The 25,370-nt window shown below is 42.3% G+C and overlaps 3 protein-coding genes across 5 annotated transcripts in view; 2 read left to right on the top strand and 1 right to left on the bottom strand.

The window, feature by feature from the left end:
- Window positions 1-9,505, top strand: part of plekhh3 (pleckstrin homology, MyTH4 and FERM domain containing H3) — a 32,523-nt gene extending 23,018 nt beyond the window's left edge. For 2 of the 3 annotated variants that reach the window (XM_028599857.1, XM_028599859.1), the window contains exons 6-13: window positions 96-219; window positions 803-1,100; window positions 3,555-3,762; window positions 3,966-4,102; window positions 4,712-4,832; window positions 5,267-5,755; window positions 5,902-6,093; window positions 7,242-9,505. In XM_028599857.1, coding sequence (XP_028455658.1) covers window positions 96-219; window positions 803-1,100; window positions 3,555-3,762; window positions 3,966-4,102; window positions 4,712-4,832; window positions 5,267-5,755; window positions 5,902-6,093; window positions 7,242-7,412 — 1,740 coding nt within the window. In that variant the 3' untranslated portion in view covers window positions 7,413-9,505. The remainder of the gene's footprint in view (window positions 1-95; window positions 220-802; window positions 1,101-3,554; window positions 3,763-3,965; window positions 4,103-4,711; window positions 4,833-5,266; window positions 5,756-5,901; window positions 6,094-7,241) is intronic. The other variant, XM_028599858.1, reaches the window with a different exon arrangement.
- A 380-nt stretch (window positions 9,506-9,885) lies between these two features.
- Window positions 9,886-17,066, bottom strand: tubg1 (tubulin, gamma 1). The gene is made up of 11 exons (XM_028599861.1): window positions 16,833-17,066; window positions 16,316-16,428; window positions 15,755-15,922; window positions 15,593-15,661; window positions 14,354-14,433; window positions 14,100-14,226; window positions 12,874-12,960; window positions 12,131-12,280; window positions 11,890-12,042; window positions 11,636-11,797; window positions 9,886-11,145 (listed from the first exon to the last, which is right to left on the bottom strand). The coding sequence occupies exons 1-11, from the start codon at window positions 16,879-16,881 to the stop codon at window positions 10,948-10,950; spliced, it is 1,356 nt and encodes a 451-aa protein (XP_028455662.1). The 5' UTR covers window positions 16,882-17,066; the 3' UTR covers window positions 9,886-10,947.
- On the top strand, window positions 16,392-25,365 carry retreg3 (reticulophagy regulator family member 3). The gene is made up of 11 exons (XM_028599860.1): window positions 16,392-16,451; window positions 17,821-17,949; window positions 18,154-18,429; window positions 20,187-20,293; window positions 20,648-20,678; window positions 20,791-20,917; window positions 21,247-21,331; window positions 21,890-22,027; window positions 22,387-22,469; window positions 22,863-22,995; window positions 23,083-25,365. Exons 3-11 carry the CDS (start codon window positions 18,182-18,184, stop codon window positions 23,628-23,630), a joined length of 1,500 nt encoding a protein of 499 aa, XP_028455661.1. The 5' UTR covers window positions 16,392-16,451; window positions 17,821-17,949; window positions 18,154-18,181; the 3' UTR covers window positions 23,631-25,365.
- The last annotated feature ends 5 nt before the right edge of the window (window positions 25,366-25,370 follow it).

The raw sequence follows: 25,370 nt of genomic DNA, 5'->3' as shown, positions 1-25,370 counted from the left end.
GGTTGGCTACAGGCATATTGAAGGCATATGAAAGTTTGTTCTTTACTGTGTCTATCGATGTTATTGTCACATTTTTTTCCACTTGTGTGCTTTAGGAGAATAAGTTCAACCCTGAGGCAGTGGAGCACATATACCAGCACAATCCCATCCTGAAGTACACCCAGGGCCCCCTGTATGCTCCTCTGCTGCCCTTCCCATACGGCAGCCTGGAGCACACATGTAAGTAGTTAACATGTACACGTCATACATTATCATAGCAACAATGTCTGAAGTTGCAGGTGAAAATGATAATAATGGTAAACATATATATTTTTATAATATTTAATAATCCTTTGAAACTAGATTATAAAACCTGTTGGTTCAGATCTCAGTGCTGTTGGCTGAGTCTTTGTTAAAGCTGTTGTAATCTTGACTATATTAACAGTTATTTATGCTATCTAACAGAAACTTACCACTCAAGCCTGTATGTACATATCCAGTTAGCAACCATTTTCAGCAACTGTCCATTCAAAGGCTTTATTGCTAATTGGAAGTAAGTGCAATCTCTGTTCTGTTTGAATTGCTGAGAGGCAGCATTTAGCACAATGCAATGCAGGACCTTAATTGGCTTGGCTGTTAATTCATTAATACAAGTGCAAACAGCGGCACCACAAAACAAAAATGAAAGACAGAACAATATATGTAATATATTATTGTATTATAACTTAAATGTATGCTGCAACTCAATGATGTTTACACAACAAAATGTTAACATCATACAGATATCCTAAAGAATTAAAAAGTCTGCTCTTCCTCTCTCCAGACCACAGCGGAAAAGGCTACGGCTCGGTGCGTGAGGAGGCCGTGAAGCTCTTCAATTGCCTGCAGCAGCTAGAGTCGGCATGGGAGCCGGTTCCCATCATCCAGGGTGTGCTGCAGACCTGCCTGGACCTGCGGCCCCTCCGCGACGAGGTCTACTGCCAGCTAGTGAAGCAGACCAGCTACACGCCTGCCCCGTACACTGCAGCACACCTCCGCTACTGGCAGCTTCTCACTTGCATGAGCTGCACCTTCCTGCCTGGGCCCACCGTGCTCAAGTACCTGCGATTCCACCTTAAGAGGTAAGATACACAAAAAAGGATACTTGAATGTTGAAGTGCTGATACAATTGACTTAAAAGATATAATATGCAGTATTTTACTAAAAAACAATGTATAGATTAATACAAAAATGACCCCTCTCCTATCATCCCTTATGACCCACTGGAAGTGTGTGGCGGTGACTGTATCTGTAGAGACCCTGCCCTCTGCCTGTATTTTCTTGTTATTTTCTTTGTGGGGGACGTTTATGGGCGTCAGCAAAGAGCAGAACCGCAGCCAATAACCGCGTGCAGGTTGTGTTCTCATTCCCAGTTAGCGCTGCTTTGTCATGCCCCTCGGGGTCTCATTGGCCTCAGGGTCTCATGCCCCTCGGGGTCTTATACCGACGCACAAGTTTAACTTTGAACAATGTGTTTGCCAACCGTAAGCGATACCTCCTACATATAATAATATAACACATAATGTACATAGTATTAAAATCAAATACTGGCCACGAATAAAAAATTTACTGAGAAGTGAGGTGATGTAGGTGTTGCAATATGTAATATAAATAGTTTGTTTGGTTTACCTCAGCTGAATATACCGCTCAAGAGCGTAAATCTTCTCGTTAGTGCTATATATAATATTGCTTTATTGTTTGGAAATTTAGAAATTGCATATGCCATTCAGGTGGGATTTATTCATGTCAAATCCTGCTGACTGGATAAAGCAGTTCACACCATCTCCTACTTGTAATTACAAATGGAAAATGTTCCTGTTTTTGCTGGCTCGGATTTGTCCCAATGGGAAACATGACTTGTGGAAGACAGGTGGAAAACAGTACAACGAATCCTTCTGTTGACAGTTTAAAGTAGTGGAAACCACAACTGTAATAGTAGTGTTTATTTTATATTCATAAAAATGGTTTTACATGAGAGTGATCAGAGTCAAATGTGAACACAAGTTGTAGCAACATGATGCAATCCCAGTCCCATAAGAATAGTACATCAGACCAGGAGTTGGTTATGAGGGAGAACAGGTTAAATGCTGGGAGATGAAGGTGAACCAGTAGTGTGTAGTAGCAGGGAAAACATGGGGTCTAGACAAAAAGCAGGCGCCAGCCCCGCAAACTACCAGTTTAGATATAGTAGCGTGATATGCCTTCACATTGTTAGCATGTTCCCCAGACAGATCCAGTGTTTTAGGGCAGGATTTACAGGTCTGAATTAGCCCCTCTGTCAAGCATGCTAATCTAAGTTATTAGCTGTGCTAATCTCTTGTTCCAGATTTTCTGTCTAACGCCATACCATCAAACCACTACGGTTTTCTATCTATATGTCTGTACTGAGAACCACCCCTCTAGCTAATGGAACAGTTGCATGCAATGGCGATTCATAATAACCCTGTGGAACTCGCTGCCTGTGTGTTTTGATACGTATAGCCATCGCTCTCACGCACTCTCTCACTCTGTGGATCTGTGCTGTGGCTGCAGCTGGGCCGAGCTAAGACTGGAGCTGGGAAGTGGGCCCAGAAACCCTCCTCCACTCCCCCTGTGCCCTGAGAAAACCCCCAGGGAATGTCTGCTGTCAGAGAGAACAGACCAGAAGAAAGAAAGCAGAGGAGGAGGAGGAGGAGGGGGTAAGAAAGGAGGAAAGAGCAGAAAGGGGTGAAGACAGGAGAGTATAGGAAGGATCACACAGCCTCAGTGGAACATTCCTAATTATGTTTCAGCATGACAAATCCCACCCTGTGGCCATATCGTTATGAGAGAGCGAGACATTGGAGGGAATGAGAGGGCCTCTCTCTGTCTGGCAGAATGTTTGAGGCCCTCATGCTTCCCTCTCTCTGTCCTCCGTCGTTTTGTGTATTTTGGGACGAATATCGTAATATAATTGTTTCCTTCCTATTTTTCCCTTTGTTTACACAGGGCTGAGCTCATTACTCCGTCAGGTTGAATTTCACACCTTTCACACTCTGCAAAGCGTGTGAGACTTCAGGCTCCAGTTGGAGTGTGCTGTCCGCTGCCTTTGTGTCCCCTCTTTTAAAACAACAGCACACACACACACTCACCTACCACTCCTGGACACTCCACTGGGAGGAAGTGGCAGGTCACTCTGGTTCACAGGAGCGGAAACACCTTTTCCTGTTTCGTGTGCTACCCAAAGTCAAACATGTTTTCTTTGCCATTTTCCTTTTTCTTTGAAGGACTGAGGGATGTTGAGCCTTTTAAGTCCCTAAGAGCTAAAGTGAGAACATTTGTCATTCCTTGCCTCATTGACTTTCGAGCATTGCCAGCCCAAAGAAAATAAAGAACTCTGTTGAATCAAAAGGATGACGCAAAGTCTGTAATCAAAGCATAACACTTTACAGACTTTAAATCACTGTTAACATCACAAGCATTAACAAGTTCTCCCTTTTTAAGTATTGAATAAATCTAAATGTGCTCGCACACAAGCACACACCTTACGTATCCACCCGTCTCACTCTTTCTTGCAGGATCCAGAGCCAGAGTCCTGAGTCTGAGATGGATAACTATGCATCATTCATCAGCGAGGCTCTGGAGAAGACAAAGTGTCGGGAGTGTGTGCCATCCTGGGAGGAGATCCAGATGCTGATGAGCCGACAGGAGATGCTGTGCACTGTGCACTATCCTGGCCCTCTATCCTGCCAGCTCTACATCAGCTCACACACAACCGCCAATGAGGTTTGGGAACATTTATCTGTATTCTACATCATAACACAACTTTTCTCAATCTTTCAGCTTCTCACGTTCCTGTTTAAAACATCCTAGCCTAATCAGTTTAGTGACATTACTAAACCATAATAACCACAGAAATTGCATTTCTGCCTCTTCTGTTTTCGCTCTTCATCTGTCTTTTCTACTCACTTCCCCTTGCCCTTCACCAGGTGGTTCGAAGGATGCAGGAGAAGCTCGGCCTGCAAGAAAGCAAAAACACATTTGCACTGTACGAGCAGAATGCACTGTGGGAGCAGCCGATCACAGGCAGCGCTCTGATTGCTGACATCCTGACCAGGTTTGAAAAGTAAATGTCAATTTTCACCTTATAAAACAGAACAGGACAACCGACAAGGGTGAGGAAGTCAGACACAATAAAACCAAGCAGACAGACATGCTGTCAAAACACCTTGTCTAAGTCTGGCAGGAATCTGAGCTATTTCTCATTTGTTAGATGAATGCGACCAGAGCTGTTGGTTGTATATTTATCTTCCCTAGCCCAACTCCCATGCTGAGCGTTATCTAGTATCCTTGATAACTGGTGACCTTGTCTGGTCTTGTTGGTCAAACATGACACCATGCTGGGAAACTGGACTTGTGTCACTATTTCTGTCAGCAAAGCCAGCCAGTCACTGGATAGCCAAGGTGAAGCTGATGTCATTTGGTTGTACAAGGCAAAGTCTCGAATGAAACAATAAGGCATCCAGCTGGAATAAGAGACCTGTGTGGATTTCTGTGTCCTCAGTGTGCTTAGTGATGAGTAAACATGAAACTCAGCGAACCGTTAAGTTACTAAACATTAATATTACACATTAAGGAGGCAATATCCTGTAACATATTAACATCTAGGCTTAAAATTCTTGGTATACCATTTGTATATTCCCTTTCTAACCCTTTCTGTCCCTCTTCTGTGCAGCCTCTCCACCAAAGAGTCAGAGTCTGAATCCCATTGGAAACTGTGTTTCAAGCTCTACTGCCTGTTGGATGCTGACAGCATATCAGTAGACAGCATTGAGTATATCTTCCTCTTTGAGCAGGTAATGGAGCAGAACACAACTCCTCAAAAGGCAAAGTCCTCTCTTTGAGAGTGTCTTTGTTATGAGTGGCCATTTCAGTGCTGATAATGAGATATAATTTATTGTTCTGCAGTGATTCATTCCTCGTATTTCATTGTTTTTACTTAACAATCATTAATGTCTTATGGGCTGTGATGCAATAAAGCACAGTGCATAAAAAAACATGACTAAGAGCACTGGCTGTAGTGCATAGGGGGAAAAAGGCAGCCAGCACTGGCTTCATTAGAACACTTTTTTTTCTGAAGACTCTCATAAAAGAGTTATGGGACATAATAAAATAGGGTGGGGTAGAAAGGATTGATGGCAGGACTGAGGCTGTTACTGACAAATTGTGCCTTCTTTTTGTCCCGTTCTGTGTCTCGTTGATTGTCCTGGGTTTGGCCTTTTCATTGCAGTGCCATGAGATGGTGGTGCGTGGCCAGCTGCCAGCCTGTGAAGAGGACCTGCATGCCTTAGCTTCCCTGAGGCTTCAGTGTCTGATGGGTGACTTCAGTACTCATGCCCCCTGCCCACCTCTGGACGAGCTTTTCCCAGGTCACGTTCTAGAAGCTCGAGTCCTCATGTCCCTCTCTGCACCCCAAACCCTGCCTCCTTGTCAGGTGGCTGCCCAAGGCTGCCCCACGACACAGCGCTTCCACACGGGCCTCCTGGCTGGGGCGCTGTGGAGCCACACGGCTACAGCAGCGCACAAGCAAAAGGTGGAGCAGGACATGCGTCTGCGGAGTCGGCTGAAGGAGGAGGGAGCGACTGTCATGGTATCCATCTTGGAGCGTTGGAAAGGTCTAGCCGGCTACAGCCGCAGGGATAGTATGGCCGCCTACCTCACAATTGCACGCCAGTGGTCAGGCTTTGGATGCACTCTTTATGAAGTGGACTTTTATATTGTGAGTATTGTGAGGTCACCTTTAGTTCTATTGTTGGAGTGAAAGATTTTGCTCCCTCAGTGCTGAAGAGTCACTTGGACTCTTGAGGTAAACTAAATGATAACTTCGAGCTGGTCTGACATATGCTTACCTCTTCCTGCCTCCAGAGTTCGACAGGGAGTTTTTCCCAGAAGTTGTGGCTGGGTGTAGCTGCTACATCGGTGTCTCTGTATCGGCAGGGAGAGGCAGAGGCCCTGGAGTCCTTCCCTTATGGCCAGATCTGTTCTTATGGCGTATCCGATAGCAACACCTTCAAGATCACAGCTGGGGATCGGGATCTGCTGTTTGAAACCACCAAGGTATAGTGGCTCACGCCCCAGTTTAGAATGTACAGGCTGAGGGTTAAATGAGGCAAAATCTCTTATTACCGGAGCTGTTTCTATATGTTTCACTATATATCTCCTCTGTAGTCAGGATTCAGTTTGTGTACTGGCTGTGCTGTCTGCTCATGATACCCCCCTGCCTCCAGCTCTCTGACCCAATTTTAAAACAACTAATTTGTTTGGTCTAAATAGAGAGCATACAACCTGCCCCTGCTCTCCAGCCGATGCTAACCAACTTCCTGGCATTAAATGGCAACTGGGGGGTGGGTTTTATTGCAGTGGTTAAATTAAATTATTAGGCAACATTTCTCAGAAACATGGATGTTCTTCCAAACAGATTTTTTTTTTCAGTAGAGAACAAATCTTGCCTTTCACAGGGCAGATTTGCTTGCATCTTCCCACACGGAACAAAAATCCCTCTCTGATCTCTCGTGGGGCACAAAAGTGGCTTTTATTTATTTATTGGACGCATAAGCAAATTGAAGCAGAGCCCAGTAAGGCTCCTACTTTTATGAACTTAGGGCCTCGTATTGCTTTGATATGAACGTGCAGTGTTTTGAGCTTCTGGGCAGGAAAAAAGAGAACAAATTTGCAGGGGGTGATTATGGTTAGACCTGCAGTTAATGGTGAGGGCGAGATTAGCTACTTAGGGTTACAGTTAAAGTTAAAAAGAAGGTGTAGGTTAAATCTCAAACGGTTTTAGTCAGTGTTCTCACACACCATGTTTATGCAAGCATTGGCAATACTAAAGTAATGGTCATGGTGGCTTATGGTGGTTTGGTGGTCATGTCCACCAAGGTCGGGGTAACGGAGAGACAGATGAACTCCTCCGCAGTGCCCTTTCTTTTTTCTGCAACAGCTGCTGAACAAAATATGTTAAAGTGAATCTTTAACCAGATTGCCAGAATCTGCCAATCGCCGTCCTCGGCTTCTGGAGGATCCAGTTTTTTCTCACAGCTGGATGACCTCATCGGTTTCCACCCTCCTGTGACAGTGCCAGACAGACACTGAGCCTGCCACCAATCTGACCTCTCTCTCTCTCTCTCTCTCTCTCTCTCTCTCTCTCTCTCTCTCTCTCTCTCTCTCTCTCTCTCTCTCTCTCTCTCTCTCTGTCTCTGTCACAGCTGACTGAGATCATGCAGCTGATGAATGCGTATTTCAGTGCCATCCATCGCGAGCGAGGAAAAGGGGAAGATGCGGACATCACCATCACAGAAAGCACAGAGGTGGGATTCCATCACCTGGCCTTGACACACACACCCACCCTCCTGGAGCTGCCCTCGCACCCTGTTTGAAAGGGATCCATACCTGAACATCCCCAACCCCCCACCATCCTAATCCACGTGGCCCCTGTGAGGCCCAGCCCCAATCCTCAGGACACCACGCCTCCTCCACTGGGAACGGCACGGCAGCCAAAACAAAGAGAGGGCTGTTTTCGCTCCCCATCCGTGAAAATAAACCCTTGCTGAGCTTTCCCGCTAAGGGAGCTGGACGATGGAGGAGGGAGGGTGCGGGAGGGGACGGGAAGGCAAGGGGGTTCTGTTTTGCAAGTGAGGCCAGAAACCCACAGAAACCAATGCGGTTGCTGATGAGCTGTCACACACCCTCCACCCCATCCTGTCACGCAACCAACTCTGTTACCCTACATGGCAACACCTCCACCCCCCCTTAGACAATATGAGACGTTGGCATGAGCCTTACTACATCAGGGAGAGATAGCATCACAAGAGTTAGGACTTATGGCAACAATAAGCTGTGGTACTCCTCTCACGAAGGTATGGCTTAGAGTGAAAACACTACTCTCTCCTTTTCTCTCTCGAAGTGTGCCATATTTGTTTTGCCTTTCCTAGAAGGCAGTTGTCCCTCATGCACTGCTGGAATAGTGTTGAGAACATTCAGTGACACACACACCCTCCCGTCTTTGGTTCTCTTTCACACACGCATACACACACTCTCTCTCTCACGTGCCCTTATGCTGACATGTTCATCAGAGACAGTCCGTTTTCATAAGGTCCCCGGCCGGGTTTGCATTACCTGGAACTGTTGATGCAGTGAGCCATGTGAACTTGGAACTGGAAACAGATGTTGAACTCTGTAGCTAAGTCACTTTGGCTGCCATTGCCATATATACTCTTACCTATGGGATTATGTGTGTGTGTTTGTGTGTGTGTGTGTGTTTGTGTGTCTATTTGATCAAGAAAATCATTTCCTGGACTACATTCAGGATCTGAGTCTGTCACAGAAACAAAAAAGGATTTCGGAACGATTTCTTTGTTGTTTCCATCAAATGCTCTCCCGTGTCCTTCGTTGTGCTGCTTGTCTTGGCTGTAATCCTCAACACGAAACTTTGTTCTATCCTAATGCAGCTCTTCTCTGCTGAAAATAACAGGTGCTTCTCTGTTTATTATGGTTATTTTCACAATGTATATATAATGGAAGAAATTAAACTTAGAGTACACATAAAACCCCTAGTCAGAGATCTGGATCATAAGAGAAGAAGTGACGCCATATTTACCATGCAGTTCCCCTGCTATTTAAACCAAAACGTTTTTTAATCAGGCCATGGATGCTTTTGTAGTATTATTTATGCAAAGTTTGCTATTTTATCTGTGCTTTGTCTTAAATGCAGACCCAGATTTGTTTTCTGATAAAATGTTAACCAACAGCCATAAATGCTTTTGGTTGTGTTCCAAGCTGTGTTCCCCTTGATCCCCCTGCAGTTCAGATGTGTAAATCCTGTGTAGCTCCGTCTTTGTGTTCACTGTTCGAGTGTTCTTGTGAAGCCAAAGTTTTGCCAAGTCATGGGTTTGAGCATGGACCAAAGATATTTTTTTTCAAATAAGCTTTTATTACAAGAAATGATCCCAAAGCAGACAGATCCCCCCCCATTTATATTTGAGTGTTTTCACATTTACAAATTTTTCTTTAAACTTGAATGTCAAATATAAAAAAACATCCTGTTGTATACATTGTACACCTTATTTTAATGTAGATGACCTTTTTAGAAATCTGAGACCAGACTTTGTAAATATAATTTGAGTACTGTCTTTTACACAACCCCATGCAATAACCAGCCTCAAGACTTATGTCTTCTCACCATGAAAGGCCTTGACGAGTCATTGCACAGTCAGCCCCGTTTCCTGCTCACAATCAGGTCTTTTGCTTTTTCTACTGCAGCTGCAGGCAGCTCCAAGCTACAAGTATGAAAATAAAATAAATCAAACTGCAGATGTTGCTTTGTATTAAGCTTGTTTGTATGCTGCATGGTACCCTTTTTATGTAATGTGTGTATAGTTAATTGCACTGTTTGTTTTTAACTAACCTGGAAGTGCAATAAAAAACTATAAATACTGTATGTAATTAATAAAACGGCACCATTTTACCATAATTAGTGTTGTTCAGCCTCAGCCCTCATTTCATTTTCAGAAAATGTGCTTTCTTGTACCTTGACTAGTGAAGCAGTGTAAGACTGTTTTCAGACGTTTTATAAAAGGCTGAAGTTTGGCGCCAGGAGCAGAGCCAAGAGCTGCCTCACCCGAAGCTTTTTCTGGGTAAAAAACAATAGCTGGTTGAGCAAGCATTGCTAAGTGCCTTTACGTTCCCCTGTGGTAATGAGCCTTAACGGAGTTAGATGAATGGCCACCAATACACTGCAGCTCCAGGTGAGGATGGGTGGGGGGGAGAAGTGGGGTTTTATTATTTTGTATGCAAAGTAAAATGAACTTTACATACAACCTACAAGTGTGCCTTCAGGTAACACCAAAAACATTTCAAATGGAAAATACAAAATGTGTTTATTCATCCTTTCAAACAGGTCCAACGAGCAAAGCAATATGGAACCGTATATTCATTTGACAATACCGTGAATACTGGTAAACCAGCTATTCCTTTTACAGGCACCGAGATGAAGCGTTAACATGAGATCCACCCTTGTACTCCATGTTCACCTGTTCAAACTGTTACTTTCTCCATTGTACATGACAAATGCTGTTAAATATCGATGCCATTTGTATGGCAGGTATTTTAACATCACTTTTGGCTCAAGTCCAACTTCCACTCAACATTCTTGCTGATCATGTACAGTGGTAACAAATGAGCAAAGTGTGCAGCAGCAGACAAGAGGGTACAATAAAACCATGACAGAAATGTCTAGGATGAACAAACCTGCATCAAACATCATGCAACACATTCTGGCAATCCTATTCCCATTATTCAAGGCAATCATTTCGTAGACGGTGGACGTTTTACTGTAAATCAACTGCACAAAAACTTAAGTATGGTATAAAAATAGACCAAAACAAGGCAACAGGTTGTCTTACATTGCTGGAAAGAAATAGGCTACAAATATGGGAAAACTGAGTTTAGGAAAAAGGAAAAAACAACCATTAACAGACATTTATAGATTATTTTGTACGATATATTGATGCTTTCTGCACAGACTTACAGGAAATAAGTACTCTTACTTCCACTTCACTGGACTGTTGGGCAAGGATTTTTTTATTTAAACTGGGCTTGAGAATCTCATGGATCTGACACAGTCCAGTCCATTTTATTATTTGGTTAATATAATAAAAGTGTTAACAGTCATCCCTCAGTCTCTCTTTTTCAATTTTGAGACAAACAAACATACTATCAAATGCTATAACAAGCCAATAAATATTTCTTTTTAGAGAAGCAGCTATAGCCAAATACCTGTCTATTTTGGGACACCTATATGTTGGAGAAAATATTTTTGAAAAAGTGAAGAAGGGACTTAAATTGAGTTAGAATAAACTAGCTAAGCATGTATGTTGACAGAGTTATAATTGAGATAGACAAAAGAAAGTCTGTTCACTGTTCTTGCGAGCCCCAGGAAATGTAATCAGGCCGTGTGGCTGCGCTGTACTCGTCTATCAGCTGCTGGACCACTTCGCGAGAGTTGTCCAGCTCATCAAAGTTTTCCTTGAATATGTCCTCTTTGCGGAACTGCTCCAGGAAGGCTTCACGCTTACGCAGTTTGTCATACTGCCGGCACGTCCGCTCAAACAGCTGTGGGACAGCAAAGGAGAAGTTTCAGGTTCTTATACTGACTTCTTTAAAACTTGCACACTTTCAGTTTTATTTTTAACTTCCAGGCTACCAGAAAGGAAAATGAAATGTATGACTTCACGGAAACGTCCTTGAATGATGAATTTCCCCTTACTTAAATTTAAGACCTAAAATAATGAAAGAAAAAAAGTTTGCTCTGTAAAGGCTTTCTCAGATTAAGTTGACATCACAGGACTGCATTTTCCCTCAACTTCACAGCTCATGTTTTAAACCAGCAAAAAGGGGGGGAGAAAAGAAAATTGACAGGATGATGATGATGATGAAGATGAAAAGCCAAATTGTAACTGCTTGAACTTCAGTTTTAGGACAATGCATATCCTCAAATATTGACTCAGAACAAACAAAGGTACAGGTCTCAACTGTATAAATCCACTGGTGAAGAATGTAACTGAACAGGCTGAGGTTATACAACTCTAAGATGAGCACTTACAGAGGAGATACTTGTGTGGTTGGCCATCATCAGGCCACTGACTCGGTGGGCCGAGGGCAGGTACGGGGACTTCCTGGACAAAGCCACCTGGATGCTGGCTGGACCCCACGGAATGAAACTGGCAAGTTTACGCTCCCTGATCCTTTGGAGGCTTTTATGCACCTACAGTAGAGTATAATACGCCTGAATACTCTCCAAACATGGTAAGTTATTTGGAATTTATAAGAATATAGATTGACACCTCACACACGTACCTGTGTGGGGTCGACCTCTCCCTGGATAATGTTAAGGATGGCAATGTAGCAGTGGCTCGGCTGTCTCTCTCTTCCTGTGGACACCATCACGTTCTTGGGTTGCAGAAGCCTCCTCATCACATCCAGCACTGTGGTTTTCCTCACACTAGCAACCTGAAAATGGACATTCAGTATTTGAAATATTAACGGATGCTGGGTTAACATGAAAACATTTTGCACCATTTGGTTTTATTTCGCTCACCGACTGGTCAGTAGTAAGCGGAGTGTACCCAGTCATAAGGAAGTGGAGGCGCGGTGTGGGGATGAGGGATGCTATCAGGCCAATAAGGTCGTTGTTCATGTAGCCTGGGTAACGCAGGGTGGTTGTGCTTGCAGACATGATGGTGGAAACCTGTGTGTGTGACAGTTCAGTTAGACAGAGCTTTAAATTAACTACAATGCGCTAAAAGCTTACAATTAAGTTTTAAAGGAGTGTTTCTGCCCAATGTGTAAAATGTCTACTTCTTACAACACACAAAAAGTATTTTCAGTCAAAAGGTGACAACATTAGCTGTCTAATGCCGTTTCAATTCAATTCTTCCTGCATTTCGCATAACAATGTGTATTAAAATCTGGAATAAATATGTAGATTTTAATTTCTTGGCCACATCGACCAGCCCTAAAAGGAATGCAGCCTAAATTCAAAATATCTAAGTGTGGCTCCAAGCAAGCTGACATACTCTTTGGAAAGTGCAGTGCTGTGCAACTCATTTCCAAGAAAGTTGAAATCCAGTCTGACGTGCAACCGACTTGCTAAACTAGTTTGTAATTTTTTAAGTGAGCGCCATGAATCTAGTACAGCCTGTCTCAACGTTTGCCTTTGTTTAAATACAGTCGGGTAGATGGCAATCTCTGAGAAAGACTAAAACCTGCTGACTGACAAGCTGTGAAAACAACTGGAGAAGGAGGTAGAGGTTGTAACACTGAGTGGCGTCTCTCACTCACCAGCTGATTGATCTGGGAGAACGAGGGGTTCTGGATACGCAGCCTGTCTGTGGCGATGCGATTTAGAGCTGTGTTATCCAACACCACCTAATATACAACACACAATGAGAGAAATGGGGCAATTATTAGACAAATTAAAACATAACAGAAGAGCTTCAGCACAACAACATAGTGAAGAAGGTCAAAACACTGCTGCGATGTTAAAGAAAAAGAAAGAGGATATCAGAGTCAAGGAACCTCTTAAGGAGCAACACAGTGTGCGGTTGTCAGCAGAGTTGAACATAAAAGACACACTGTACAGTTGCAACAGGGGGGCCGATTCTTGGACAGATTCTATTAGCTCTCTGGCTAATTTAATCAACATGAGGGCCTTATGCAAGACCCTGGAGGAAGTAGGTATTAGAGAGGAAACACCATTAGACTGTTAGAGCATCTCAGACTAATATAATCACCAATTTAAGACTGAGTTTTATGAAGTTTGATTACAGCTGGCACTGCAGTTAGCTTCTTTATTAGTCTGCCACACCCACACACACACACACCCACACACACACACACACACACCACACTTAAAACATTAGACTACATCTAGAGGAGACTGTAAGCCTAACATGTATCACAATATCAGGTACATAACCTAAAGACAAGTGACAACTGGGTAGTCAAATTACAAAACCACACAGAGGGTGAAGTAACAATCTGTCTTCATATTTGTGATGATTTTTTCTTTTCTTTTTTGTGTGGAGTATTCCTTCAATCACAACATTAAACAAACCCAGCCAAAACTAGTCCACTGCAGTGTGGATTTTCTTTTTTTCTGGCACTGAGACTGAAGTGTGTAATAAACCTGTGAGACTTAATGAAACATAATTTTTAAGAGTTTCATATGTCTTTGATGTCTTAACAGCTTGACATGTGTACTAGCAGTTACTTGCTGCGTTTTGACCCGCAACATTTACATCAGAGCACATAAGGCCAAATTTATGTAACAGTCTGACATCACATCATAATTTTGTTGGCCGCTTTTTTTGTAAAATTAGTTTCGCTAGGATACCTTGTTTTACTTTGACTTTGTTTTTCTAAGTGGCACAATTACAAGCTAACCATGGCTTGTATAAAAATGTGTTTTAATCCATCTTGTGAGGTTATTTAGAGCCATGGCTGCGTTGTGAAGCAAAGTGAGCAATGGGATTAAGCAACATCCATCCATGAGTGCTACTGCTCACCACGCAGTCTGCATTCTGTGTGAGCCTCTTCAGTGTGAGCAGTGAGTTGTACGGCTGAACGACCACATCACTCATCTCGTCCTGGTTTGGGAAAACAGAGTAAGTCTGCACCAGCTTCTTTGGGTATCTGGAGATCAGAAAATATACATGTATATTATTCACACAAACCAGTGAACGAGAAAACGTTTTGACAAAAAAAAAAAAAAAAAAAAAAAGTTTGTTGTTGTTGTTTTACTGCATGTGTGTTTGTGGACCTGTCATTGAGTTTCTCCAGCAGATAGGATCCTAGCCCCGAACCAGTCCCCCCAGCAATGGAATGACACAGGACAAATCCCTACAAAGACAAAGAGTTACTCATTACTCACAGTTCACATTTACAGCTACAGCATGTGCCACGTGTGTAAAGCTTACTGTAAACTCTACTAATGCGAGAAAAAAAAAAAAAAAAAAAAAAACGACTGTGCGTGGGTGAGCAAATGCCTCTCTTCCTAGGTACTTATATAAATGAGAGTGCAGCCCCACCTCACAAATAGGCTCCCTTACCCCCCAACACAGCCCTGTAATACCTGCCTTCTACACTCGCCCAGCTATTATCACCAGACATTCTACACGCCACACCCTGCCAACATACACATGCTCACAGCAGCTCAGCCTACCTTCTTATCCAATGCATACATGAGTGCACACACTAAATAATAATGTGGGGTCATAATATGAATGAGAGGGGAAATGGGAGTGTTATTTTATGGGAGGCTGGCAGCTGAAGAAAGTTCACCAAAAAGAAAGAGGCTAAGAATAATAGTGAGGCATTGGTGGGCCTTTGCCATTTTTAAGATGTCAGGAACTGGCACCATTTTAACATAGTTTTGATCAAGTCATTCATTTCTATTTTACCACAACAAAGATGCAAGAGTCTGACTGACAGAATAAAAGAAGTAATGTTTAAGTACAATCAAGTGTTCCCTGTTATTAGACCATCAGACCATGGATGAATTACTGAAAGGGTCTACCGGGCACAGGCCCAGAGGCTCAAGAGGTCAGGGGGCTACATGAGCTTCACCTGCAAAATGTGACTAAAAGAGATAACAATCAACCACAAACAAACGTTATTCGTAGTCGTTTTGGGTCTTTCAAGCTGAGTATCTTGCTCCTATGTAGGAGGAGTGAGGGGCCTTTTCTGTGTCCAGGGCCCCGGTGTTTCATAATTTTTCCATTATTCAGACAATATTCCTTCTGTTTCTACAAGTTCAACTGGAAATTAACTCATCATATTAACTACAAGCAACAAATATTTTCTTGCATGTTTGAAGTTCAGGTTCCAGTTGCAAGTTGCTATTGATGTGGATAAGAGTTGACTATACTATGTAATATTTCTACACTCAGCAATATCACATTACTTTTAAATCCGTTTTTTTTTTTTATTCCAAACAGCCACAGCCCCGATCACTCCCAGCCCCAGGGACAGTCGGTATGTGATAAACTGGAAAACTTGCCTCCAGACTGTCACTGCCATCTGCCTCCCGATCAATGATGTCAAAGATGTCTTCTTGGATTTTTTTGCCCTAGAGGGAACAAAACAATCCGCAGAATTTGACATGCATAACATTTTTATTTCTTAGGGTTAAAGAAAGAATCCGGTCATTTCCAGTGATCACCTGTGAATATCCACTAGCCCAGTTGTTCCCAGCGCCTCCACCATGCTCAGAGAGGTAGATGTTCTCTTGGTTGTAAAGGTTTGCATAAGGAGAGTTGAGGATGGAGTGGATCACCCTCGGCTCCAGATCCAGGAGAACTGCGCGGGGGATGTAGTGCTCATCGTCAGCCTGTGGAGTTTTATGAATAACCAGGAATTAGCTTGTCATACTGCACAAGAAAGCTGCAAAGATTAATCGATTAGTTGTCAACTATTAAATTATTCACCAACTATTTTGATAATTGATTAATTGGTTTAAGTTCTTTTTTTATGAAAAAAAAAAAGTCAACGTTCTCTAATTGCAACTTCTCAAATGGGAATATTTCTTGTTTCTTCACTCCTCTATGACAGTGAACTGAATGTCAAACTACAAGCACTCCATCTAGTGGCACATAATGTTGTTGCTCTTTAAGCATCATCCGAAAAAGACTGAACTTACAATGGTGTGCAGAAAAGATACTCATTTTGTAATTCATGATGTGAGAGATAATGAAGAGAAGCAGTCAGTGTTTGCACCAGTTACCTGATAGAAGAACACATCCTTTCTGTCGGTCCCTTCAGTTGCAAACTCCTCAACAATCCCCTCTGGACTGATGCCATGCTCTGCACACAGCTGCTTCCAAAATTCAAAACCAACTGCAAAACACAGAGAGGAACAGGTTAGCAAAAACGTTAATGTTAGGTCAGGTTAATATGTCATCTGTGACTGTAACGTTACGAACTTATTAGACAAAACAGTATGTTATCTGAATGACACTGCATAGATAACGTTAACGCTAGTTAACGGTAACTTGCATTAACGTTAGATTACATTTGCTAGGTAACGTTAGAGAGCCTATTACACAAGTCAGCGAAACTAGGTTATACTGTCGCTGTTTGTTATGTTTTGATCTTAGCTTGATACTAGCACTTAGCTAACGCCATTACATGACAGATCGTCTTAGCTAGCTAGTTAATTTATTGTACATTGGCTAACGTTATAAGGTTCTCATGTGAGCAGAGGGATAACAATCGTAACCTTAACCTTGTCTTTCACGTACTTTGATTTCCACATTGTCCAAGCTGCAGCGTTATGATTTCCCGCGGCATGTTCAGTCTCCAGTTGCTCTTTATTTAGCTAGCCTGTTTGCTAGCTAAATAATACAAGAAATATGTAGCTAGACTGCTGCTCAAGCCACTTCACCACCACCACTAGTCCTTGCCGCTTGCAAATTTGCGTTTTTTAGGATGGTGAAGGCATGACCCGCCCTTTTCTGCCTCTGATTGGCTAGTACTCGTTGCCTACGTTGGTTGGATTGGTTAGGTTTAGGCATGAGGAGTGAGATTGGTTAGGGTTAGAGTAAGAATGCCAGGGTAAGCCAATCAGAGACAGAGTAGAGCGGGTCATGCCTTCGCCATCCTAGGAAAATAAATATCTCTTCCCGCTCTGCGCTTGGTGCTGATGTGACCGGATGTGACCATTGGATGTGACGCATGGTTGACGCTCCAAGCAGAATTTTCTTCTCTTTATTGGCGGATTGCTAACCGACATTAAAGGTGCCTGCCGCCACCTACCGTATCGGAGCGTGTTAAGCCCTTATATACTGTCTATGGTTAAGCCCTATGGTTAAGCCAAGCAGACACATTCAAAGCAGAACATCCGGGAAAGATGTACTGTTATTGTTTACATACTTGTAATCAGAGCTCTGCTCAAAATCATAAACTGTATAAAACAGGTCACAGCGGACTTGTGTTTCTGATTGACATTTCAATGATTTAGGATACATAACACGTTATGTATCGTCATCTTGTTGCACATAAAACCCACTAAAGTTATCTACCGAATTGGAAGCGACAGATCCTCTTAACAAACTAACTTTATTTAGTTTGTACAAAACCATTAAGGGTACACAAGAGAAAGTAAAATGGGTACATGAATATTTTAACCTAAAAAAAATGTAATGATGGTTTGCTGACTCGTTTGTCAATGTAGCCTACTGCTTCAAAGCAAACAACATTCCTAAAGATTCCTATTTCACCTGAACGCAGCATGACACGGGCTCGTCGTACAGATTCTGATTGGGCTGCTGAGTGCTGAGGAAAAACAGTTGACGCCATATTGTCATCTTCCGAAGAAAGCGCAACCAGGCGCAACATTTCTGCAAACATGACAAAATAGTACGTGTCATTTTATTTTAAAACGTTTGAACACTGTATTTGATAACATGCTTGTTTATAATATAATTAGGTGTTTAACACAATGATTCAGCTGGCGTGGCTAGCTGTTAGCTCGATGTTGTTGTGAGTGGTGCTGCTCCGTGGCGCTGTGGTGTCCCATGTAATGTTAACGTTACCTGTTTCTATTATGCCTTTATTTTACAGGCAGACTTTATCGACCGTAAACGCTAAAATGGCGCACATTGGGGCAATGGAAGACGCATCTCTGAATGATTATTCTGCCCAGCAGGCGTCCGGCGTCTGCCTGCGAAGTCGACCATGCTCCAGCGAGAGAGACGGTCAGGTACGGGCTGTCAAAGCTGCTCTTCAGTCCAGGTTGGGGCCCTACGAGCCCGTCCTGACCTACCTACAGTCTGTCCTAGTGTGGGAAAGACCCTTACAGTGTGTGCTTCTCTACACTGTGGTTAACGTTGTGTTCTGGTGAGTTTAAGCGCAAACTTAGTTCATTTTGATGGTAAAATAGTCTCCCTAGCTAGTTTTGTAGTTTGTGCCAGTGTTATAGCAACCTACATTCAGACAATACAGAAGCTGTTTGGTCTTTGGGCGAAAGCCAATGTGACCTCCAGCAGCTGGTGCTTTTACACGATGCAAATGTGTCACCTGTCAATTCAAGACAAGACAGATGGCTGGCTAGTAGTATTATTTATAGACACACTCTACAAACACTTCTACCTTAACTCCAATGTTTCTCCTAACCGAACTGTTTTCTTAATCTTGATAACAGCATGATGTCGGGGATTAGCCTCTTTACCAGTGCCCTTGTTGCTGCGAGTGTGAGGCTGTACATTTAGGTTAAATCTGCAATTTAGAGATCAGTGTGTTGTCAGTACAAAAGTAAGAAGAAATTCATTTATAGTGTGGAACAGCAAATCCTATGAGGAATTAAGCATGTGCTCAGTGAATATCGGTCTATTTCTATCATGTGTAATTATATTCACTCAGCCATTAGGCCAGCCCTAAACTCAGAAATGTACTCAAACAAGAAAACCAGGAAGAAACTACAGAAGAAATCAATAGGAGAAAGTGTAGGACTGGGACAAGTTCTGGCTTAATTAGGTGAACTTGTTATTGTTGTATGGTAAGAATCACTGACCTGGGACATAGAGAGGGGAAGCTTGGCTCACCAGCCTCCTTGTGGAGCTCAGGCATTCAGCTTTTATTCGATTAGACCACTGGGCATGTTAGGCCGCCCTGTCCTGTCTCACTTGTGCTTCAGCACACACATGATGGTGCAGGCTAGTTTCTTCCCAAGGATAATGCACGCGTGATATACTAAATGCAAGTAACTGACGATGGCAAGTCACATGTTGATGGGGAGGCAAAATGGGCAATCTTTCTGACAGTAGGTTGTCTTAGTTTTCCTTCTTAAAGCACCAAGTGGGAGAAGGATGTAGCTAATAAAATAATAAAATCCAATGTCACTGCACAATGAAATGCATCTTCAAACAGTGCTGTTTAAGCGATTGTCAATGATTCCATTTTATTTTTTTGCATTAATTTGTACTACAAGTGTACATCTTGTTGTGTTCTTATAGAGCTAGGATTACTTAGACATTTGTATTTTATGTAACTAACTGTAGCTACTAATTGCACTGCTACCCCAAATACCAACACGCCTCGCTCTAGGTTAATCTCTAACTGCTGATTGGCAGAATTCTGTAACATTGTTGTGGTCAATACATTTTGAGATCTTGTGATTTTGTGAAGTGGAGCAACACTTTAAGTGTTGAGGCCCAAGGAAGTGAAATCAATTTGTGTAAAAGTGGGCAACAAGCACCTGAAACAACACTATTTAGATGTAGCTTTTCCATTGTTAGTGGATGGGAATTTAATTTATCAGCACTTCCCTTATTTGTCACCCCTTCATTGTATTTATATTAAAGCAGTGCCGTCCGTTTTGAAGAAGAAAATGTAACCTCCTATTTTAGTATCATCTATCCTGGTTAATTTCTATGCTAGAACTAATGGGTGTAACACACACCAGAGGGTGGGCTAACTTCCTCTTTTCTTAGTTCTGACTAAAGGAAACAGCATATCATCTCTTGAGGGTTTTGTGGATTCATGAATTCTGTACTAAATTGTTGAATTTTGTAACATTGTTTGTCCTTTACTCATGTCGTAACAGGCATTAGAAGTACTGTCTGTTCATGTGTTTGCTCTCTTTTTATTCCCCTCAGGTTCTTCGCCCTGACATCACTGCGCCTGCTGTTCCTGCTGGCTTCTGGTCTGGCTGTGATCGTCTTTGTTGATACCTGGAGAAATAAGATCTGGCCAGAGATTGGAGGTGGTACCAGTTGATTTTTATGGGGGCTCTTTATATCTCTCTAACACATGTTGTGTTCTTTTCCTTTACTTTCCATCTTTCTTGCATTAATTGTACCATATAGCCTTCCCCGTGTTGCTGTGATTGCAACAAATGAACTTTGTCAGAATAGATATGCCACCAGTCAGCAGCCCTAAACTCTGGACTTGGCAAATTATTTGTATTACATCTGGAACAGTTAATCTCCCAAACCTGTGTTTGAACGTGTGTAACATTCCAAGTGTGCAAGGTTCCAAAGAGATCAAAGACAGGAGACAAGCTTGATGAGACTACTTTTTATATATTATAAGTGCTGAATGTTCTCTCTCTCCACAGTCAGAAACCGGGACGAATCAGAAAATGAGAGGTTTGTTACTGTAACCACCAGCCAGTATTCCAACAACAATAATAACGGTAAATAAAAAAAAAAGGAAAGAAAGCAGGTAAAGGTGTTAATAATTTTCTCTATTTTTTTCCAGCTGGGGTCTGGTGCAACCTGGCATCCTCAGTGTGCCTGAACTGTGCCACCACATCGCTGAGGCCTTGGTCAGTGGAGCTGTTATCGCATCCAGTGCGGTGCAGTACAAACAACATAACCCTGGCAAGGTAAGGACAACACACAATATGAAGAAAATCTCTTATATATATGTGTGTGTGTGTGTGTGTGTGTGTGTGTGTGTGTGTGTGTGTGTGTGTGTGTAATGTATGTATGTAACATTTCATAAATATGCAAAATCTGATTACTCTCACCTAATTTCATTATTCTCACACTAGGCACCGCAATCCACCCCATATTATAATTATAGTGAATTAATGAGTGAATGTCAATATGTTGTCCAGCCCTATTGTGGTTGTAAGTATTGGATACATGCACCATAGTCAACATGTATTGTAGGTGCTGACTTGATTCCCTATGTGTTGTTGCCCTGTGTCAGTTCTGCATCCTGATCTGTGGAGTCTTCACCTGCTTGGCTGTGGTTGGACGCTACATTCCTGGATTGGTGCTCTCCTACTCTGCTGGTGAGGCCCAGCAGTTTAACTACAGTTCCTAACTACAGATCCAGGCTCTTTCACAGGACCACGTTGGCGAGGAAACTCAGCTGACTGGTCCTATTAAAAAATACATGGGTGGTGAAACCAGATCTGTGGGGCCTCGGTACCAGGGCTTAGCCTGGGAGGTGATTAAAGCCATTAAGAGGCACATAAGGAAGGAAGGAAGGAGTGAAGGAAGGGAGCCAGGCAGAAAGCTAAGGAGGTCAGACTTAGACTGGGCTAATCTCCTAACCTCCAACCGTGTAGGCTGGAGAGCCTGGGAGGCAAGAGCTGCCAAGGCCCTCTACTCTGACATCTGAAACCATCCACAGCAGCTCTACCTGTTAACTCCCTGCTGCTCCCTCTGCCTCACCTTGTCTGTATCTCTACTGAAGCTAACACAGACTTGTGTCTATTGACAGTGATGCGAGTAATCCAGAAAATGAATCTGTGCAGAACATAAACAAACACAGCTTTGTCTTACCATGTATACTAAACAACTCCCTCTTTCTTTATAATGACTAGTATTATGTTTCTCTCCTCTAGTGTGGGCTACTCTCCTGGCTCCTCTGGGAGCCTATCACAGGGTTTTTCAGCATGTGTGTGTGAAGCTGGATCCGGTCCTGCAGCGACTGGACTTCAGCGTTTGTGGATACATGATGTCAAAGCCTATTGATAATCAGTGTAAGTAGTACATGAATTTTTTTTTTTTTTTATATTTAAAACTTTGCATGCTGATTTGACACTGCAAATTAAATGAAAATAAAGTCAAAGCCACAACTGAACCATAAACAAATAAATGTAACGTCATAACTTTCACATTTATGTTACTACTAACAGTGTTGTGTTTGTTCAAATAACACTTCAACGTGGTTTTACTGCATTAGATATAAGTAATGTCATCAGGCTGCTCATTTGTAGCCAGCAACTGACAAACTGCTTTCGTGCCCTCTGGTGGCACAAAACCACATGCTTTTTCACTTGTTAAGCTGATTATATAAATGTAAAAGCGTTCTCTGTATGTTTGTCATTCTTCCCTGCAGTCCTGCGGAGGCCCCTCCGTGGTGTAGCCTCAGGTAAAGACAGTGATAGCGAGGAGGAGGAGTTGGCTGCTTTCTGCCCAACGGTAAGTCTGTTTAACTCCCGAACTCTATATTTTAATCAAACTGCCACTAATTCTGTTGATATTGCACTTAAGGCTCCATAAATGGACTGTTGGTTACTGAAGGCATCTTAAATTAAGCACCCCCCTAAGTGTGGACGGTGTATGTTCTCCCAGCACAGTATTAGTTATGGTAGCGCATCTGAGCCACTTCCTGTTGGGGTTAAGAAAATTCACATGATGTGCTGGGTCTGTCATGTGCCTGTGTATTTACAGAAGGTATGAGAGCAAAAAGAGAGAGAATAGAACTAAACAGTAACCGAGAAAGTTTGCAACCTTTTTATAGTAGAGCAAAGGGTAAAAGCACATAAAAAGATTTTGACTATGTCTAAAAAAAAAATGTGCTGTTTCTCCCAGTTTGATGATGCTGTTGTTGCCAAGGAACTTGCACTGACCGACTCTGAGCACTCTGATGCTGAGGTGTCCTACACTGATAATGGAACATTTAACCTATCGCGTGGCCAGACCCCACTCACAGAGGGCTCTGAGGGTAAGAACACAGACATTGCAGATTTACCCCTCCTTTATTTTCTGGTTTGTTCTTTTCCCTCACCGTGTCTGTCTATATTTTGGTCAGATTTTGACAGACACAGTGATGCTGAAGAATCCTTTGCTCAAGACCTGCCAGACTTCCCCTCCATAAACCCCGATGCCACTTTGATGGATGACGACGACGACACAAGCATAGGTCTACCTAGTCTGGCTATGTCTGGGCTAGCTAGTCACCGGGCTTCAGTGCTGGATGTAGATGATCATTTTGATTCCGATCAGGAGGATCTGGATGAAGAACTTTCTCTCAGCGGCCTGCCGCCTGCGTCTGATTTCGCCGGAGACTTGGCTGGAGTCATTGCCAGCAACATGATCCAGGCAGCGCTGGCCGGGGCGATGCAACCTCAGCGTCCTGCTGCCCGGCGCAGAGAAGGCCCACCCAGGGCCGGGGTCCGCCGAAGCTACCGCAAGCAGTCCAGCTCCGAGCTAGACACAGACATGGACGGAGAGGACTTTGAAATGCTGGATCAGTCTGAACTGAACCAGATGGATCCACTTGGAGGAGGAGCGGGTACTAGACAGGGAGAGAGCCAGGGGTCTAACTTCTTGTCTAGCCTGCTGGGTAAACCACAGTGAAGTGTGCGTGCGTGTGTGTTTAAAACTTCATGGGCAGTGTTTATGAGCTGTGAGTGTGAGAAATGATTTTAGGTTCCAGCAGCCCTGCTCCTGATTGGCATCAGTTTTATCACTGTGAAGAACTAAATTTTATTTCCTTTTAAAAAAAAAAAAAAAAGAAAAAAAACCCTCTTTCCTCCCTTTTCTTTTAAACCCTTATCATTCAGAAAACTTTTACTTTGTAAGCTGAGCAATAGGAAATGCAACAATAAACCTATTCAGACATTTCTTTTAAAACCAGCATTATTGAGCCTCGTTGCAGTCTTGCAATTCCATTATGTGCGGCCATAAGTTACTAGGGTACATGTTAATGGCTAGAAATAAAGAACAACCGTGCCCATAAAATATTTTCTACCTGGAGATCGAGACATACAGGGCTATTCAACATCGGACCAAATGTGACATTCCTGTTGGTTGAGCTGAGCCATGTGGCTTTGATAATGACATTATGGAACATCATTACATGTTAAAGTTCACTTATTGTAACAGCTGAGTTAGATAAATCAACCTTTTTATTTTTTCCATCACAGGAACCAGCAGTTTATGTTGTTAGTGTTCTGCTGTCCTTTCAAGTGACGTGGCTCTTAGATGATATATTTAATGTTACAGGTTTACAGATTTTAATTTTAGATTTTAAAACACAGCAATTTTCTTCCAGGATGAAGATGAATACTATTTGGATAACAGTTTCAGTTCTCTGTATTTTCTTTCCTTTTTTCCTTTCTGCTGTCTAACATATGAAGACATTTCATGCATTTTTGGGAGCTGATTTTCTTTTTCCTTAAAGAATGTCCCATTACAATCTTATATAATATCTGAACTGGAGTAACACTTGATGTTATGCTTGTTGTTCATTGTATTTATGAACTTGTGCCCCAGCAGGGGGAGTTCTGTTTCTTTTCGCTGTGTGAGTAAGTTTAGAATATTTTTCATTTTCCTATCCTTAAATACAGCCCAATGACATATAATGCCCATGTTTAATACCTTGAACGAGCCCTCCGCTTTATCTTTTTCAAAAGTAATATTTCAACAAATGTATTTCATGTAGTTGACAGTCATGCTGAACTTTTTAAGAGAAAAATTAAACGTTCATTTCATAGATATTTTACTATTTTAATGGGGAAACATGTTTACATCAAATTTGGGTATAGAAAGTTTTTTTTTTTTAAGTGTTCGTATGTGAAGGTTGAAAGTGTTGGTTAGCCTGATTTCCTTTCGATGGACAAACTGTCAAAACTTTACTGTGGAATTGACACTTAACACTTAAATGAGCCACAGTTACGATTTATTAAAAATGAAATATAAATGCTGGGTTTATAAAAGTGGAAAACACATTGCTCTTTTTAATGGTATTACTTTAATTAAGAGGAAGTTATAACTTCAAAAGATTTAGCGCAATAGAAAATACTGCTGGATCCACATTCATGGAGGTAAAGTAGAAAAAAGTGCACCGACTGACATTGCTGGAATTTTAAGGCAGATGAGGAGGAGGAGGAGGAATTAGTTTTAGTTGTTTGACTTGGTTTGGCCACCTTTGTTAACCAGAATGTTGCTCATTGCTGCTCCATGAAGAGTCACTTTCTCAGTATGAGGATTGATAATGTAATGTGCATAGTAGTGTATTTTCTTCGCTGTAACTGGTTTTGATATGTTTTGATGTGCAAATCATATTGAATAAAATGTTTGCAATAAAGTCTGTCT

Source organism: Perca flavescens, chromosome 15, assembly GCF_004354835.1.
Source record: "Perca flavescens isolate YP-PL-M2 chromosome 15, PFLA_1.0, whole genome shotgun sequence".
NCBI lineage: Eukaryota > Metazoa > Chordata > Actinopteri > Perciformes > Percidae > Perca > Perca flavescens.
This window is presented reverse-complemented; position numbering and strand designations above follow the sequence as displayed.